The following is a 14,932-nucleotide window of genomic DNA, read 5'->3' as shown; positions in this document are numbered from 1 at the left end:
ACATTTAGGTTGCTGGGTTTGGAATGATCCAGGATGATGGGGGTCTTTAACGGGACAGTGGAGGGGCCCGGCCTATTTGTACGGCCTTAGGAACCTGGTGACTTTGGAGCGCAGCAGCTTGATGAAGGAGCGGGGGAACATCTCTTTGGACTCCTGTGCCGTGTACCTGAAGTAGTTCTGGGGGTGGGCCAGCACATCAAACAGGGCCTTTATCAGCTTCTTGTCCTGTAGAGAGGACACACGGACAGAGAGTGTCATCCAACTGGTCCAATCATATATTGTAGATCAATTTATTTAGCTGAATTTCAGGAGCAGGACCACGCCTCAGCCATTCGCCCACTTCCGGCACACTCCTACAAATACCTACCCACTCTAAGTCTCAGCTGGCTCGTGCTTTCCGCATCCCACCCTCACTCCCTCTTGTTAAACCATTCCACCCAAGGTTATCTCACCCCATAGTCATCCTCCTACCCCACATGGAGACCGGGGGATCTGCAAGGCCGGGGAGCCGCAGTGGATCCTCAACTAAGCCTCCCCCAAACCACTACTGGCTAATCTCCATCAACCATTCCTCAACGCTCCAAATAATCGACATAGGTTCACCCTCGGCTGAGGCGGGGTCCTAAGCTAGTTAAAGGTGAGTTAAAAGACATTCCCTCTGAATGACGGACTGGTACTGTATCTGTCAGTACCTTCAGTATCTCCTGGTGGTTCTCGGAGGCGTAGAGCCTGCCATCTCGCACTATGTCCTCTATCAGCTGCTGGTAGTCCTCTGGAACAGAACAGGGTTTGATGACAGAGTATATAGAGTGTAAGTTGATGGCAGTATAAAAATTAGTAACAATGAATATGATTCACAAGGGAATTTGCAGCCTGTATGTGAGATTCGATCCAACGTAAGTGTCTGAAGTGTGTTGAAGGTGACTCACCATCGTAGGTGACGTATGGGACTTGGAAGCCTTTGCCACTGTTGCCCTCGTTGGACTTAAACTGAATCCAGAGCTTACGGGAGCGAGAGGTGAAGGCGATGGGCCGCTCATAGGTCTGACACGTCTCATAGGTAGTGATGGAGGTGGGAAGGGCTGGAGGAATGGTACAAACATGAACCAGAGTCGGATCCAACTAGACTAAACAACACAGGTTTGTATGCGCCCTAAGAAGAAGTAAGGTTGCTTTCCCAGAGGGAGCTTAGCACCGGTAGACAGCTTCAGTGCTCAACTGTGTTAAACACAACACAACACAACTCCTTTACTACACATCACACCCACTTTAGTACAAGACTGACCAAGTTTACTACATGACGCACCCCCCGACATAACTTCCAGAGTAACAGATTTATTTTCTCACAAACCATGATGTTTTTCTAAACCATGATGTTTTCCAAACCAAGTAGTTTTTGTGCCTAAAGGTTCTGGTGCCTAAACCTAACAGAACTGCGACCGTTTCCAGGGCATGTCATGTTGCAGGTGTGTTGTACTATGGACCTGCAGATAGACCTACTGGACAACAACGGCATACATAAAAATGCCCACCGTTCATTTTTGTCTATTTGTTTTTTGTCATTGACGATGTTTTGTCGCGTTTTTCGTTCAGTGCAACAGCAACTGAAAAAAAAAGTTCAAAAAAAAAAGTTCAAAAAAAAATAAAATGCCCACCGTTCTGACCATCTTGCTACATTGCTTTGAATGGGGATGTCCTTTTTACTCCTTTTCTGTTTCTATGGCCAACCCTGCTGCCTGGCAATAGATATTAATCTATTTTGAGTTTTGAATGAACTAATTAATCAGTAACATGCAGACTAGGAACATTCAGCCCATAAATATGTCTGATTAGTTATGTTTGCCTAAAAATTATCAGAATTATCACTTATTTCTTTACCACTCTTTCTCATGACTAGCACGTCTCCACACTCATCCTCAATTGGGAGGAAGATCTCTGGTACCACGATGAGAATCCGCCTCTTGTGTGGTGGGTTGATGGTCCAGACACAGTCCACGTTGGATGGGTAATCTCCAGGGTAGTTGGGAGACTCTATGTAGCCTGTGTATTCTCCCAGCTCACCTCCACACAGCTGGTCTGAGGGCAAAATAACAGAAACACTTAGCAATATATCTCCTTTTAATACAACAGCACCATGATCTGAAAAATCTACCGCTTTACTTGAAAACAATTCTCATTTGGCACTCATTACCAACCATGCTGCTAAATACTTTGGAGCAGGCTGAATGTATATGTTAAGCAGCATTACTTTTGCAGTGGGAGACGTTGGTGGCTCCGTCAAAGTCAGTGGTGGTGTTCCCCGGGCAGGTGATGCAGTAGTTTTGCCCAAACTCCGACTGGTAGGTTCCTACTGGGCAGCGGATACAGCGGTGGGTAGTGGAGTTGTAGTAATGTCCAGGAGCGCAGTGCACTGAGGAGGAACAGGAAGCAGTCAGTGTACCCACTCAGATTAAAATACATGAGGATAAACAGCATGCCATCTACAAGATACATCACACAGCTGTGATTTTATTCATGCCTAGATTACAAAGCAGTCCTGTAAACAAAGCACAAAAGCCTAATAGATGACTTTATCGTCTACATGTGAAATTGAACACGACTTTATGATGGATTATAATGAAACTGCTGACAAATGGTTTGCAAATCCAAGCATTCACAGACACAGCTTTGAAAGTGGCAGAAAGAAAAGCTCCAATTACACTGGAGCAAATCAAGCTCTTAATCTATAGAATATTAATGGAGGAACATCTCAACAACACTTCAGTAGGATTATAATGTGCTGTCACGTAATCATACAGTAGTGTATATATAGGTGACCGCTTCTTTAATGGTACAAAAAAAGAGCATGTCTGCAGGACCTGTGCAGCTGATTGAGAACGCTGCTGCTCGAGTCCACACTAAGACCAGGAAAGTACATCACTCCAGTTCCGACACCTTTCCCCTGGCTTTATGTTGGTCAAAGAGTTTACTTCAAAATACTTCTGTTGGTTAATAAATCACTGAATGGTTCATTTGTGATATTCTGCTAAATTATGAACCATCCAGACCTCTTAAGTCATCTGGGACAGGTCCGCTTTCTGTCCTCAGAGTAAAAACTTAATATGGAGAATCAGTTTCTATGCTCCGAACAAACTCCCAGAAAACACTCAGTTCTTTTAAATCAAGGCTGAAGATTTCTCTGTTTGCTGCTGAGAAGCACTGCACTGCAACTGTAATTCTTGTATTTTACACCTTATTCTTATTCTCTTGGCTCCTTAGTGGATGTTGTAATTGTATTTGAATGTCATTTTGTGGTGTGTTTCTTTTGCACTTTGTCTGGATACTTTTAATGTTTTGTGTAAAGCACTCTGAATTGAATTGGTGCGGAAATACGCAATTTAAAAAAACTTGGCACATTGCTGATTACGGTAGACGGAGTACGTAGCAATGAAAGAAACATTGTACAAACAGACGTACAGTTTGCATATAGAGATGCACACGTGGACACGAAGCCTCACCTTTGGCCTCACAGTCCCTGAAGGACTCTGATCCGTCAGACTTGGTCATGAGACCTCCTCCGCAGAGGAAGCAGAGGACACGGCCTGGTTCTGGCTGGTAGGAGCCCAGCTGACAGGGCTGGCATGGACGGAACCCATCGGAAGAGAAGTGACCCGCTGGACACTGACCTGAGGGAAGGACACAAGAAAGTCTTTATTCTCTCTGTTCTTCTCTTAATGTACCTGTGAGCTTTACGTCTCTCTAAGACACTGTTTGAATATATGAACTGCATAATGTCAGAGAGTTTCTCAGCTGGTTAATATCTTACTAATCTCAGCTCCCAGCAAAGAGCTCTAGCTGCAGCTCAGATTCACTGTGCATGAATGGCCACTGGGTGGTGCCAAGCCAACATCTTTATACATCCACATTGTATGTATGTGTTCCAGCCAGTGGCAGCCGTGCATTTTATACCTGGGCTTTCACTGCTGTCCTGTAGCTGAAACAGCTTCGGTTATTATTTTTTTCGTGTAAAAATGAAGCTCAACACCTATAAATACACTAACTGCAGATACATGAATATGCCGAGAGTGCGTCACCTCTCTTCTCTGACTGCAGCTGGGACTGCTGCGCGGGGCTGCTGTGAGAGTGACCGCCTGTGAGTGCTTTGGGGGGGCTCACGGCAGCACCCGCTGCTCGTTGACGACAGTGTAGAAGAACGATACGTGCTTTCACGTCAGAGTCAAAACACCAGAAAAGTCTCCAACAACACCAGAACAAGTCGCTAGATTTGTCACTAGTAGCTTTTGACAAAAAAAGTCGAGATGAGGGTTCGGAAAGTCGCCAGATTTAGCGAGAAAGTCGCCAAGTTGGCAACACTGGCACCGACTAAATATGTCCCCAGCGCAACATTGGACGTAACAATAGTTCCTATCACATATAAAACCAAACAAAAATCCATCTTCATAAAAACAAGTTGTACAAATAATAATATATAAACAAGCATATTAAAGCTACTGCAGATGTAAAAACAAAAGCAGTTAACTTACCAAAGCTGCTGTTCACTATTTAAAGACAAAGTCCATCCTTCTTTCTTCATTAATAAAGAGTTTAATCTCACGGTTGTTCAGTACATCCGTGCGTTTTAGTTCCAGTAAGAAGTCCTTCTCGATTCATGGACGCCAGTGAAGACAGTCGAGCCTCCCCAGTTGTATTTCTTGAATATGTTTTAATGTGTTTGAGGCTGAAAATGTCCGCTCAGCAGATATTGGGATTGTCACCGCCCAACATGTCACGCTAGCCCACTGACCAATCACATATGGCTAGGCCAGCTAGAAGGCTCTGACACGTCAAAGAATACGCCCAACATGTCAAACTAAAGATCTGATTGGTTGAAGAATATGACAATCAACAATATCGTCCCCATTCACTTAAAGTGCAAAAGGATTCACTTGTGAGTCTGCAGGCCTCGGGCCTCTGTTCTTACCTAGAGACACAGAGGTGAAATCTGATTGGATAAAAGCTCTACTTAAAACAAGCTGCACTGGAAGCAGATCAACTGAGGAAGACAGTAGCTGTGCAATGAAAAAATAAGATAATGGGAAAAAAAATTATAATACATGTAGTGTATTTATGAAAAATTATTGAATCATAAAATAGCTATAACTTTGATTTTGTCAAGGCCAGCAGAGAAGGCCTTTCTGGCCCTGACAGCCCACCACTGGTTCCAGCATTGACAAAGATAAAAGAGGGAAACAAAAGCCAGGAGAAACATCTGAGGACCTTTAATGGGCTGTAGACTCAGAATGGACCAGCTCCAGCTGTGTCTTCATATGATTAATACAGCAATTGTTTCAGTACTGTTGGAGGAAGAATGAAAGATTTGACTGTAATGATGGGACGGTGAGTTACCTCCACACTGAGACATGTTCCTGGCACCGGCGATGCCCTGTCCTTCAGTGCTGGGACACGGTTCACAGGACAGCTGACCCATTGTGTCCTGGTACGTCCCGGGGGGACACTGGACACACTGCTCCTGCTCCCCGCTGTAGAACGTCCCCAAGCCACAGCTCGCTGAGGAGGAGGACACAGGTGCAGGTTTGAAGGAATACTTTCTGTGATCTTCCTCATCGTGACAAGGCGGCAACATCACAACTGGCAAAACCCAAAACTGGCAAAACTCCAGACTCACCACACTTGCCATCACGGAGGACTTGTCCCGTGCTGCAGGCCTTGGCTCCCTCCGGTACCCGGGACGGTTTCTGGGCCACCTCGTACTCTGTCCCGGAGAACTGGATGTAGAACTGCTGTTTGTTGATGGACTTCCTGAGCGTCCGCATGGCGCTCTGCAGCTTCTGCTTCATCCTTTCCCGCACGCAGTCCACATTGCACGTGTCTGAGCAAACATGGGTGTTCATTCAAAAACAAATTGATTCTTTTCTTTGTGGATGCTATTCTGCGTGATTCTCTTTGCAGATGAAAGTTTACTATTTCATTCCAAGTGGAGTAAGACAAAACAGGTAAGACAGAACACCACACCTGAGGCTTCCTCCTCTTTCATCTCCATCTCAAATTCTGCTGTGATGTGGGAAACCTCTTTTGAGGGAGATTTGCGTCCTCGTCGGCGCTTCTTAGACGAGTCGCACTTGAGGTTGACAAAAGTTACCTGGCAGTCGTCGGTGCAGGGGAACTGGCCTCCTGCCAGGTGAAAAACACAGAGGTGGATAAGGAGAGGGAGAGTCAGTTTTGGTTAAAACATCAATTATAAATGATAGTGTGTCTAAAACACTTGCTAACCCAGCATAAGCTCTGTACCTTGCAGGTTCTGCCTGGATGAATCTCTGTGTTTCTCCTTGTTGCGGGGCCTCAGGTGACACTTGGCGTCTTTGATCTTAAACCTGGCCTTCTGTTTGATAGGCGGGGCCAGCATGTCTGGATTCATACACAGCAGAGCCAAACAAAAGACTGTTAATCATCATGGAGTATGACTACAGGTGTGTAAAGTCTACATTTTGTATTATTTTTGACCCTTTCTCAGGTGATTATGCCCCATTAAAGGAGACATATGCTAATTTTCAGGTTCTAAAAAGTGTTTACATGCGTTAATGTTCAAAAAACACTTAATTTTTCTCATACCGTCTCTCTGAATATACCTCTGTCTGAAACGCTCCGTTTTAGAGTCTGTCTCTTTAAGGCCCCCTCTAAAAAAATGCCCAGTCTGCTCTAATTGTTCGCTTGCAGACCTCTACATCTGCGCTGTCGCCGTCTTCACAGCGTCACTGCAGGACTCACTGTGTGTGACATTTTCACCTGCTGCCGACTGTGCGCTATCAACAGTTTAGTCAAGGTTCAATATATTGGTGATTTGGTTGGTCACATTTGTAAATCTTTCTCATCCAGAATGTAATGGTAGACACTGCCTGGTCAAAGACCCCCATTAATTACCTATACAGGAGCCTAATGGTGGCTATCAGCCATATTGAGGTCAGTTTTAATAGGAAAATTTAACAAGAAAGACTGTGGTGGGGGGAAAAAACAAGCAATGTTTATATATATATATATATATGTGTGTATATAATTATTATTAATATTAATTAATTATTGTAATTAAACAGATATCTGCATATCAATGCCAAATCTGTGTGCAAGATTTTGGTGTCGGAAGCGTTCTGGTTTCCGTTAGTATTCTGAGTAGTATTGAGTTAGAGCAGGCTTTGATTGAATGTAGAAAGTCCATGTGGGGACCAACAGAGGCAAAAGACATTCGCCGAAAGGCAATCTGGGTTCACACTGGCTATTGTTCGACAATAATTTAGCTTTTTATTGGCTTAAAATTACCTGAAAAACGGTCTACTTGTGAAACAATCTGGTTGTACGTGCCTTTAACTCTCATCTCAAGTTGCTAATTGAACTGTGAACAATGAGCAGCATACTATTCATCATCTGGATATCTGCTGGCACCTGTATATTTTATGTATCTACAACTTGTCTTATTATCTCACTTCATCTCCTTGTTGTTTACCATGAACATGTTCATCACCCCCTAATGTATTACTAATCAATAGCACAAAAAGTAAGGACATTTGTGTTTGGTAGATTATTTCTTTGTTGTAACAATGCTTCTTGGCAGTAAATCTTATACTGTTGGAAAGCAAATTTTTCATGGGCACAACCCACATACTCAGCTCTGCTGCTCATCCCACAAATGCATGTTCCTTACAAATGTGGCACCATTTAAAAGGGAAATAAATAGGCTTTCCAACGGTATAAGATTTATTGCCAAGAAGCATTGTTACAACAAAGAAATAATCTACCAAACACAAATTTCCTTACTTTTTGTGCTATGTTTATATGCTGAAGATCATAACATCATCATCATTTTATGAGGAATATTTGGAGTGTTTCTCGGGCCTTCCGTACCGGCACAGGTGGGTAAGGCCGCGGTGGTGTTAGTCTTCTGAAGCACTTTTCCAGGCTGGACGGGCACTCCACAGCTCAGTGTGTAGCTGTTCTCTGAGTCTGTTAAAACACACACACACACACACACACACACATATTATACTGCAGCAAGAGAAGAGAAATCAGACTTGACGATGAGAGCTTAGGGAGGCAGAGAGTTTTTATTCATTTGGTCTGAAGGACTGTGTTGACCTGGTCCTCCTGTTCCATCACACGTCAGAGTCGTGCGTGTGTTGCACTTGGCAGTGGGCTGGACCACGCACAGGATTAATAAGAACTCTATAAATGCCGTATTCAGAAACAACAGCCCAGAGGAAATTCTGCTGCCATGTGACCTCAAAACCCCATTGATGGATTAAAGCACAAATGAAAGATCTATGAATCCTGTTTCTTTCTTGATAGGCACAAACACAAAAAGACGCTTTTTGAGTGAGGAATAAGGGATGAAGTCATAAAAGCGAGATGATTAAATCAGAGCCCCGGCTGCATCAAGCCACAGGAATTTACATGGCTCTCTCCCCGTGAACTTAAGACGCTCTCCAAAAAGACAGAAAAACAAATATTTCACTGCGTGCCTGAGAGCTATCCATCATTCTCACACCACGGCGGCCAAGTCAAACGGAGTGAAGGCCTCACCGTGGAAAAAACGAAGGCGCGATCAAAGAATGTAATCGATTTACAGATGTGTGTTAAGTACTATGGCAGGAGGAGAGGCCGGGGGTGGCAGCCAAAGTGCCGGGACAGGAGAAGCCAAGAGGACCTCGCAGAGTGAAAAACACATCAGTCTGAGTGGAGAGCCCCCCCCCCCCGAGGAGTCAACACATACAGCGATAAAGAGAGCGAGCGCCCTTGTCAAGCATCAATGGCATCGAGAGGAAAGGATGGTAAATCTGCGACTGCGAGCCGTCACCACCAGAGGGAAGCAGCATGTGACAGAAACAACCCATCTGAGGGTAAAGGCCATTCTAGAGGGATTTACAGGAGCAGAATATATTTAATTTGCTGGGTCACCAATTTAAACACACACTCTGTGACTTTTCTCATTCACAGAGTGGAAGATCACAGTATATTTCTACATAGATAAATAGCTATTCGAAATATTCATATACTCATTTTATTTTACGTCTAAAGTAATCTCCTTCACACCCAGACCACTTTCAGACACCCTTCCTTGTAAGATCACCATCCTGATCTAAACATTAAGGTCCCACATGTGAAAAACAACAGGAACAAGAGAAAAACAATAACAAAGATTAAATCAACGACCTCTCATACTCACTCTGCAGTACACCCCAGAACTATTCCACACAAAAAAATAATAGATAGTCACTAAATCCAGCCCCTCAAGTGTTGTGAAACTCTATTCTTTCTTGACATATATGATTATGACCTGAATATATTTGGGTCAGACGACAAGAAGAATCTAGAGCTGTGCTAGTCTGTGAGGATGTATTTAGGCACAGCGGTGCTCACAATGACAATGTTAGCAGGTTTGTTTGTTCACCATCTTAGTTTAGCATGTTATTATGCTAACATTCAATAACTAGCATTAAACACAAAGTGCAGCTGAGGCGAATGTCATTCGTTTTGCAAGTTTTTTTGGTCATAAACCAAACATCACAATCCGGCCATAATTTATCGAGATATTTCAAAACGAAACAAAAATGTCGGCACAAGATGAACAGTCCTTAGGATTCATGGTCGGAACCATAAATCCCAGATGTTGGTGCCAATCCATTGAGTTGATGTCAACATATTTGACCGAATAAGTACAAGTCCGCAAGTCAGCAGGATTCATCCACTGGGACCATGAATGTCTGTTCAAAAATCTCACAGCAATCCATCCAATAGTTGCTGAGATTCAGTCTTTACCGACAGACATCCCTTTAGAACGGTTACAAATGATGACAGCTGCAGTTTTTAAATGTCGTACTTGGTAGGCAATGAATGATAAGGCTGAATTCTAAAGCTATAACTGGTACATGTTTGGTATTTTTCCATAAATTATTTCCATAAATAATCAACCTTACAATTCCATGTTTTGTTGTGTCAGCACTAATAATTTATGGTTCATACTGTAAATCTATAGATAGTCAGCTCAGGAAAATATCAAAGCTGTGTTAGCACAATGCATTTGATCATATTGAGTAACCAAATTAACTGTTTAGGCATAAACTGTGTGTGTGTGTGTGTGCGTGTGTGTGTGCGTGTGTGTGTGTGTGTGTGTGTGTGTGTGTGTGTGTGTGTGTGTGTGTGTGTGTGTGTGAGAGTGTATACCTGCAAGGAAGAGGGCGTTGGAGGGGCAGGAGAGCGAGCAGACTTCCGCCCCTCCGCTCTTGGCGCACGTCAGCTGGGCTCGGGGTGCTGGCTTCCCATTGGGCAGACACTTCACCGCCTCTGAGGAACACACAGAGTCACATCACCGTGACAAACACCTGGACTCAAACACGCATAGAGCTGGTGCTTACCGATGCAATCTTTCTTGTTCCAGTGGAGCTTCTGTCCAGGCGGACACACACACTCGTAGCCACCCTGGGTGTTTGTGCAACCGTACTCACAGCTCCCGTTGCTGATGCTGCACTCGTCAATGTCTGAGGCACAACCACAGGAAGGGTTATGGTCAGTATGAATCATAAGAGATTGTAATCACAGTTGTATGACATGATAGGGAGGACAAAAGATCAGAACTTTTTGGACACATGTCATTTTATAGATGAGAGAATGTGAAGACAACCAAACACCCACATACCTTAACATCAGGGGCGTTTCTAGGATTCAAAGAAAGGGGGGGCTTAGCCCCAAGGGGAGAGGAATGTTTGTGCGCGGCAATTGTTTTGGGGCCCATTTGGGGCCGTGGATATCCATTGTTTCAGACAGTTCATAGATTGGTTCAATCAGAAAGAGTGTGATTTTGCTCTGTAGTTTTGCTTGCATTCAGTATATAACACAAGAGACAGAATTTCAGGGTCATAGTGAAATTTGACATCACAAATATGAATTTTCTCAAATAAAGAGAGAGAAATAATTTTCCTGCTTGTAGAAGAAAGACGGATAAACTAGCTTTCATATCCGCATCACTCCCAAATCCTAATTCTTAAAGGGACCGCACACAATGGATGGAGAATGGACCTGACAGTGTCAACTTTATATCGTTAAGTATGATGATAGGCTATTGGATTGTAATTTGAAGGGGGAGAAAACATACAAACCAGAACGCACGCACATATGTAGCATGTTAGAGTTATAAATAACTTGTCCATGTGAGAAACAATAGTTTAATTTAATGACATCACCAGCCTCCCTAAAATAGGCCTAACGACGCCCCTGCTTAACATCATTGGTAAAGTGAGAAAATAGAATAAAATAACATTATAAAAATGTGAAGTATTTAATATGTATTAAATAAGTATTTCATTTGAGCAACTGTGACTCAGTGGTAGAGCAGGGTCGTCCTTCAATCAGAGGATCCCGGCTCCGCTAGTCCATGTATGAATGTTAGTTAGCCCTAATGAGCAGGTGGCCCCTTGCAAGATAGCTCCTGTCATCAGTGTATGAATGGGTGTGAATGGGTGAATGATGACAAGTAGTGTTAAAGAGCTTTGAGTGGTAAGAAGACCAGAAAAGAACTATACAAGTAGAGTCCATTTACCATGTATAAAATATAATGTCAGTGTTTTATTACATTTTAAGAAACAATTAATGTTTTTGTTTTGCATCAATGTGAGGCGTCGATGTGACAGGTGATTCTGTTATTCTGTTATTTTGTCCCTTTCATATCAATGAGGGAAGGCTTAATAACAGAGCTCTTGGTATAACACAACAAAAGCAAGCAAGTGACATGTTTTTTTTTTGTTGTGATCCATTTTCTAAGTCTGACCTAAATAGTTTCCTCTCCTGTGTTTTTGATTTAAGAATAGGCTTTTCAAAGATAATCTTTCTACATTCCTGTCAGTGACTCTGTGAAACTAAAACGTTTTGGTAGGTAATCCTTTTTTTTAAATACAGGATAACTTTGACTAAAAGCATTCATGTTTTCTTTAAGGTGAGCTTTAATTTACATAACTTGCTAACACGCAATATAGATACGTTGTGTCTCAGAGTGCACGGAGAAATTAAAACGGACCTGGAGGCATACATGAATGCTTTCACTTTCACTCTTGTGGCCAAAATGAGTATTACAACGACAAAAACGATCAAACAAAACTGATCGTGACAAATAATTGAATCCTTGCAAAACCTTTTTCACCTGTTATCAAGTCACAAACAGAAGAGAAAAAACTGTCAGAATTAGAAAGCGATACTTTACTCTCAGGGCTTCCGCAGAAGCCTCCGAAATGATCAGACATTTGAATCAAAAGTTCTCTAAAACAGTTTCAGCACAACAATTAGAATCTTAGGGAGGATTTACTGCAGGATTGTTGTATTAGACTGTATCATTTTAGCTGTACCTGGCAACTGAGTGTATGAATCTGTTGATACAGATACATCCAGCAGACAAACCAACACACAGACTCACACTGTATGCATACAATGACATTACTCATTACACACGCAGAAAACTCAGCTAGAAGTTATTCAGAGGAACTGAACTGTGAGAGTGTTTTCAGCAGCAGCAATCTGCACCCGCTCAGTGACCCCTCACCTTCACACTCCCTTTTCAGACGCACACACACACACACACGAACACACACACGCATCGACTGAGTCAAACAGCTAGTTCCAGCCCAGTTTGCAGTAGCGGTGACGGATCTGAGCGGACTCTCACCTCCACAGTGAGTGAGGCCGTACAGGATGTGGCCTTTGCGGCACAGGCACTCGAAGCTGCCGGGGTAGTTGACGCAGGTGTGGTCACAGGTTCTCTCAAAGGAGCATTCGTCGATGTCTGAGGGAGACCGGAGAGATACACGACTGGTGAGAAATACTGGAGACATCATCATCAGTGACTCATCAAATTAGGCTTCATTTACTGATAGTGGTTTTCCTGTTCATATCCATACATCTGGCCATTATCATCCACTGTTCGTACTTAAACATACAAAAAAGTAATGCAATGGGCTGTCGCTAAGGAACTCATGTGACGTAACATTAGTATAAAGAAAGGCTTCTTTCGAAATTGTATACCAACATACTATTCATACTAAGTATGAGAACAAATGAAGAATGGAGTGCGTTCACACAGCAACATATGTGGATTCTGTGTACACAAGAAATGCCCGGATGTATACTACATAAGCAAGCATTGACTCAAGTGCCCCACAATGCATTGTGTGTGGGTGCCTTGAGATAAGTCGTCAGTCTTGTGAGATTTTGAGCCAGGCTAAAAGCTGTTAATATGTCATTTTATTAAGTTTTATTTTGTTTTCAGATGACGAAGTAACCGTTTAGATTCCCAACAGGTGGTCAGTTTATCCAAATAATGCTGCTGCGACATTTTCGGAGACATGCTGGAGCTACTGGAGGGGTGCCTTGACACCGGCCGGCTGTTGCTTCAGCATACTTCAGTGTGAACAGTCTGCTGGCATGCTTAATACGCTTACTGGGGCGACTGTGGCGAGACACTTAATCCCGTAGCTGTGTGTGAATGAGTTAGTCTGATAGGCAGGTGGTACCTAGCCCCTGCCATCAGTGTGTGAATGATGACAAGTAGTGTGAACGCGCATTGAGTGGTTGAAAAGACTACAAAAAGTACAGTCCATTTACCATTTAGCATGCAGTACGTTAGCATGCAATACATTAGCATGCAATACGTTAGCATGCAATAAGTTAGCATGCGATTTTGAAGACAGCCAAAGTTGGATGAAAGGGTGAAACAAACAAAGAACTTTCATCCAGAAGACCGCTGTTCATGTCCTGTGTGAAACAAAAAATAATCAGTGACTAATTTGACCTTACTTTTGTTACGTAATTACGTACTTAACTAACACAATCTATGTAAGTTACACAAACAAACTTTTTGAACCCGAACCATAATCTTCTTCAACCCAGTTTGTTGTCTAAACAGGTTCTATACTACGCTTGTGCCTACTGATTTTTCCCATTAACACCATCCCATGTCAGTCTCTTCCTTTTCTTGTTATCCCCAAAAAAGTGACAAAATTATCTAAAAAAATACAACTAAAGGCTTTATTAATAAAGTAGATCAAAACAATGTCAAATGCATTCCTGCTTTGCATAACGCTCAAATACATTTGAGGGTTTCTGCATCAGTTCAGATGAATGTTTTAGCCTCACAACCTGCCGATGTCCCTTCGACGGTTCGACAACTGCATCACAGGTGTTGTTGGATTCACAGCACGTTAATGGAATCATGAACTGATGAAGTCATGGTTTAATTCAGCCCAGTGAGAGCTCTGGGGTTTTTGTCCCGCTGCAAAGGTCAGCGGGACGAGTGGTTTACAGATACATAATCTGAATGACTCATTTATGGGGAAAGACAGGCTGCTCACCACGGACCAAAGAGGCCTTCCTATTAATCACAGTGGACAGTATAGTAAATACATGAGTTCCATACTAAACTAGGACAAGACCTCATTCTAATAAACCAGTCTGGAAAAACTTTACTGAACTGAGGTTTAGCCGGGTCAAATTCACCGTTACTCAGTGTCTGTGTCCGTGTGTGTCACTATGTATACTGGTCCAGCACTGGATATTATTAACCTATCAGGAATGGAGGCTGCCGTTTTTCAGCTCACCTGGTTTATTTCAGGCTGTTCCGCGGGGCTTTACAGGGGCTAAAAATACAACATGTCATAATGGAGTTTGTCATGTGGAGGAAGTTGTTAAGGCTCTGGATGTTGGCTTGGTAAATATTCCAGGCATCTGTTTGTGTGGGGATAAGGAATAGGTCGCCTGTTTCGAGCTAGCCCACGAGCACGTAAACTGAACTCTGCAGCTGTTGAAGGTAAAAGGAACAGATATGAAATACATGTTGGTTTGGCTGGTGTGATCCTCTGTGAGGTCACGATGAGGTGATTTGACAGTGATTGCTGACATTGACCGA

The 14,932-nt window shown here is 43.0% G+C and overlaps 1 protein-coding gene across 2 annotated transcripts in view; it reads right to left on the bottom strand.

The window, feature by feature from the left end:
• Positions 1–6: 6 nt before the first annotated feature.
• The window catches only part of scube1 (signal peptide, CUB domain, EGF-like 1), a 114,786-nt gene continuing 99,860 nt past the window's right edge, over positions 7–14,932 (bottom strand). For both annotated transcript variants that reach the window (XM_031869908.1, XM_031869909.1), the window contains 14 exons: positions 12,698–12,814; positions 10,401–10,523; positions 10,210–10,329; positions 7,894–7,992; positions 6,289–6,405; positions 6,013–6,171; positions 5,666–5,869; positions 5,386–5,547; positions 3,498–3,665; positions 2,249–2,410; positions 1,879–2,076; positions 930–1,082; positions 693–772; positions 7–225 (listed from right to left, as the gene is read on the bottom strand). In XM_031869908.1, the coding sequence (XP_031725768.1) occupies positions 73–225; positions 693–772; positions 930–1,082; positions 1,879–2,076; positions 2,249–2,410; positions 3,498–3,665; positions 5,386–5,547; positions 5,666–5,869; positions 6,013–6,171; positions 6,289–6,405; positions 7,894–7,992; positions 10,210–10,329; positions 10,401–10,523; positions 12,698–12,814 (2,015 nt within the window). In that variant the 3' untranslated portion in view covers positions 7–72. The remainder of the gene's footprint in view (positions 226–692; positions 773–929; positions 1,083–1,878; positions 2,077–2,248; positions 2,411–3,497; positions 3,666–5,385; positions 5,548–5,665; positions 5,870–6,012; positions 6,172–6,288; positions 6,406–7,893; positions 7,993–10,209; positions 10,330–10,400; positions 10,524–12,697; positions 12,815–14,932) is intronic.

Source organism: Anarrhichthys ocellatus, unplaced genomic scaffold (genome assembly GCF_004355925.1).
Source record: "Anarrhichthys ocellatus isolate YVR2014 unplaced genomic scaffold, GSC_Weel_1.0 scaffold49, whole genome shotgun sequence".
In the NCBI taxonomy this organism is placed as follows: domain Eukaryota; kingdom Metazoa; phylum Chordata; class Actinopteri; order Perciformes; family Anarhichadidae; genus Anarrhichthys; species Anarrhichthys ocellatus.
This window is presented reverse-complemented; position numbering and strand designations above follow the sequence as displayed.